Here is a 4,221-nt window from a genome sequence, read left to right on the forward strand (position 1 = left end):
CCCATTTTTATCAAAACCCGTTTGTTCTGCACACCATTTTTATATTATTTCAAACCAACTTGCGCTGAATAGAGACCAAATATTCGTGGGCTTTGTTTGAACACACTATTTTAAAGAATATTCAGACCCATTGAAAATAAAAACAAGAGAAGTTTCATGGAACTGCTGTGGAAGTAAAGTAGTTAGCTTAGTAGTGCTCACGTCTCGTTCACTCGGTAGTTCAACAATGCAAAACGCGGCATATAACACGGCTATGGACTATGACGTGAGTGTGAGACTCAAGCCATACATGGACTGAAAAGTAAATAGTTCTCCTGGGTTAATACTTAATTCCAAAAATGCCAAAAATATTAATACTTAATTCCACAAGCAGACAACCATATTGTTTTAAACTGCAATTATGGTTGTGGATCTCTTTCATTAAAATTGTTGGAAAATCTGGTTAATGCCACTCCAGTTGTCATCATGATGTATGTGGAAAAGATATTTCATTTAGTTTTAAGTTGAATTTTAGAGGGGGAAAATGATAAATGAAAGACTTAGAGTCTTCCTTTCATTTCTTTCTAAATTCAACTCACAAAAATGATATTAAACTTATATTATTGCAATTATAATCGTGGTACGTATTCACTATATAATCCATAGAATGAAATATAGACAGTGTAAATATTCATTTTAGTTTTTTCGACCTTACCAGGTTGATCTCTCAAAAATTAAAAAACTTAAATCCCAAAATATTTCAAATATAAATCAAATTAGTCATTTTTAACATGTTTTATAATGTCTGATAGACTACTTTGATTCTAAAAATGACTAATTTTCTCACACTTGAAATTTTCAAAGATCATTTTAAGTTTTTCAATTTTTGATAAACAAAGTTGGTAAAATCGAAAAACTGAATATTTATATATAGAAAAATAGATACAATAAGCAATGATGTAAGGATTAAGGGTATTCACGTCATTACATTAAGTCAAAAGGTCCAACTTACTTTATGGACTTTCCTAGTTCCCTTCCTTTAGAAGCTAAACAAAAAAAATGGTGTCCGCGTTGTTATCTTTGACTTAATCACCAACCGCATATAAATACTAGATATCAAGTTCCAGACTCACTCACATATTCTTGTTTTACACACAACAATCACATAACATTTTTTTGGAGTACCAATCTACTACAATATTCAACAACATCTCAGCCATGACCATGATGAAGAGAATGAGAGAAAATCAAGAAAAAGATACAATACCTTTGGCAAATAGCCTAATGCTATTAACAAAGTCAGTGAATAAAAGTTATGTTTCAATGGAGTTTGAGTGCAAAACATGTAACAAAAAATTCTCATCATTTCAAGCATTGGGTGGACACAGGGCTAGCCACAAGAGACAAAAGGTCATTGGTGATCAAGAATTGAGATCAGATTCTAAGAAGCCCAAGATGCATGAGTGCAACATTTGTGGTCAAGAATTCTCTTTGGGTCAAGCACTTGGAGGACACATGAGGAAACATAGAGCTGCTTCAACTAATGAAGGGTTTTCTTCTGTTAACAATGTTATTGCTAAGGTTCCAGTTTTCAAAAGATCAAATAGTAAGAGAGTTATGTGCTTGGACTTGAACTTGACACCATTGGAAAATGACTTGAAGTTGTTGTTTGGAAACAAGGGACCTCAAGTTTATCTTTCTTTGTTCTAATCAGCTTATTAATTTCTACCCTTTTGGATACATGTATTCTTTCAATTTTTGTAAGTGAATATACATTGACTTATTGATTTTTTGGGTTAAAATTAATCAATTAATTCTTTGCAGAATTTGTTATTTGTAAGAAAAGTGTAGAGCTTTGACATTTCATTCTATAATTTGGAATAGTGATCACGATCTCAGTTTTGCCTTTCAATAAAAAATGATCCAATAATATCATCTATCAGTGATGAATAAACTGGTTATGTGTGAACGCATACACAAGAAATGCAATCATTATGCATCAATCAGTGGCATCAAGAAATGTCTTTATGATATTTTTTTGGAGGTATTGGTGTATAAATTAACATGCCATCTAAGAATATCATACCGGTCCATAAAAATATAAAACATGCAACATAATAATACATGCTCTTGACAAACTGTTGAGAGAAATTCTTTCATTTCCAAAGGACTACGGTATTGATAAATTATTTGAATTCCAATTAATTCAAATGAAATAATAAAGATTTATTTAAGATGCTTATTATTTTTATAAGACTCAAACTTGAAATCTAATGAACTCCTCCAATATTGATTGAAGAATTATCATTCTAAGAATTTTAGATTTTATGATTCTCACGTAATAAAATAAGAATGCATTTATTTATTGATATTTAATTTGTACGCCTTAAGAACTTTAATATGATCATCTTTTTTAACCAAATCTCATAACTCTTCAATGACATTTGTTTCCTATATATGTCACTACATTTTTATGGACATAATATAGAAAACACTTTTATATTCATTCATGGAAGTATTGGTTTGTGATCCAAATTTCTGATGCTTGGAAGTCGATTAAGAATTGAGAAATGTATTACTACTTCATCCAATTATACTCAAGGATAAAAATGAATTATTTGTTTGTGTCCAACAAAGCGTTTGTATTTCTTATATGAATCCCAAATACAATAGTGAAATAAAGAATACATAATTGTGAGTAAAAAAAAATTTGATTTATTAAGTGTATTTTAATTGATTTAAAAAAAAAACGATTCAGCACGACCCTTTCTCCATCATTATGACAAATTATTATTATTTTTATGACCTTCCTCTATCCTCTCTGTATTTTTTTTAAGAAATAAATTATTCATCACAATTGTTCCTGAATCTTTAATGTAATTTTTTATTTTTATAGAATATAATTTTAGAAAAGATAAGTGATACATTACACCTGTTAAAGGTTGTTTCGTGTATAAGAAGTGTCTCATTGCCATCTTTCATATATCCTTATGACAAATTGTTGTTATTTTTTATTTTCCAAAGAAAAGATTTCAAAGAACATGTGCCAAACATCATGAATATTTAAAAGAAGATTTGATGTAAAGAAATAACTATAAACGACAATGCATCACAAAGGTTCAACGGGCTAAAGGAGAAGTAACTCCTCAGCACTATTCCTTTAGTCCTACTACAAAATTCATTTCAAGAAAGTAAATATATCAAGGAAATAAATATTTTAAAAGAAAAATATACTAAACATGCACATGAATAATTTTAGCACTAAACAAGTTCATAACTCGTATGACTAGTATAGTTTATAACATGAGTATAAAGACCTATAAACTCCTATTAATGATGCATGAGTTACTAAGGGAGTAGTGTTGCTACTCTACTTTCGTCACCCATCTGAAATAATGCAAATAAATGTAATGAAATTGTCATTGATGTTTTTTAGAGGGAAAACATGAAAAAATCAATTTAAAAAAAGGTTTGGTTTGCTCGCAGAGAGAAATTAAGTTCAGAAGTCGGTTACAGATGAGAAATGTATTAGACACCTCCTACTGCAAGTTATAAAAAAAACGATACCGAGATTAGTTACGTGGATATTTGCTCAAAATATTAATTTTACCCCCACATTATTAAGACTACATAGCATTTTTAAAAAAAACTTAATTAAGACTACATAGCATTTTTTTAAAAACTTAATTGATTGTTGTATTTTTATTTTATTTTTAAAATAACAAGATAAGATAGCGCTACATGCACGAGTCTCATAGTGCACTATCCTTATATGAATGCATTAAATCATTTTTGAAAATTTCAAGTTCAGATAATGTGACCGAGCACGAGTTCCATAGTGCACTATCTCTCTTTGATTTTATTAAAGCATTACAAAAATATCAAATCGAGATAATGCGATAGAGCACGAGTCCCATGGTGCACTATCTCTCCTTGATTTTATTAAATCATTATGAAAATATCAAGTCGAGATAACGTGACATGGCACAAGTCTCATAGTGCACGATCTCTCCTTGATTTATTAAATCATTTTTTGAAAATATCAAGTTGAAATAGTGCGACAGGGTCCCATAGTGCGTTACCATTCCTTGATTTTATTAAATTATTTTTTGAGAATATCAAGTTCAGCTAACACGACAAGACACGAGTCTCATAGTGTACTATTTCTCCTTGATTTTATTAAATCATTTTTGAAAATATGAAGTTGAGATAACGTGATAGGTCACAAGTCTCATAATGCAC

The 4,221-nt window shown here is 29.8% G+C and overlaps 1 protein-coding gene across 1 annotated transcript; it reads left to right on the forward strand.

Annotated features, from left to right (window-relative positions):
- The first annotated feature begins 1,117 nt into the window (after nt 1-1,117).
- On the forward strand, nt 1,118-1,805 carry LOC109339790 (zinc finger protein ZAT11-like). Its single transcript, XM_019577307.1, has one exon. It carries the CDS (start codon nt 1,198-1,200, stop codon nt 1,687-1,689), a length of 492 nt encoding a protein of 163 aa, XP_019432852.1. The 5' UTR covers nt 1,118-1,197; the 3' UTR covers nt 1,690-1,805.
- The last annotated feature ends 2,416 nt before the right edge of the window (nt 1,806-4,221 follow it).

Source organism: Lupinus angustifolius, unplaced genomic scaffold (genome assembly GCF_001865875.1).
Source record: "Lupinus angustifolius cultivar Tanjil unplaced genomic scaffold, LupAngTanjil_v1.0 Scaffold_111_3, whole genome shotgun sequence".
In the NCBI taxonomy this organism is placed as follows: domain Eukaryota; kingdom Viridiplantae; phylum Streptophyta; class Magnoliopsida; order Fabales; family Fabaceae; genus Lupinus; species Lupinus angustifolius.

Excerpts from the sequence above, each read along its gene's own strand:
- LOC109339790 (XM_019577307.1), top strand. The coding sequence starts at position 1,198 with ATGACCATGATGAAGAGAATGAGAGAAAATCAAGAAAAAGATACAATA.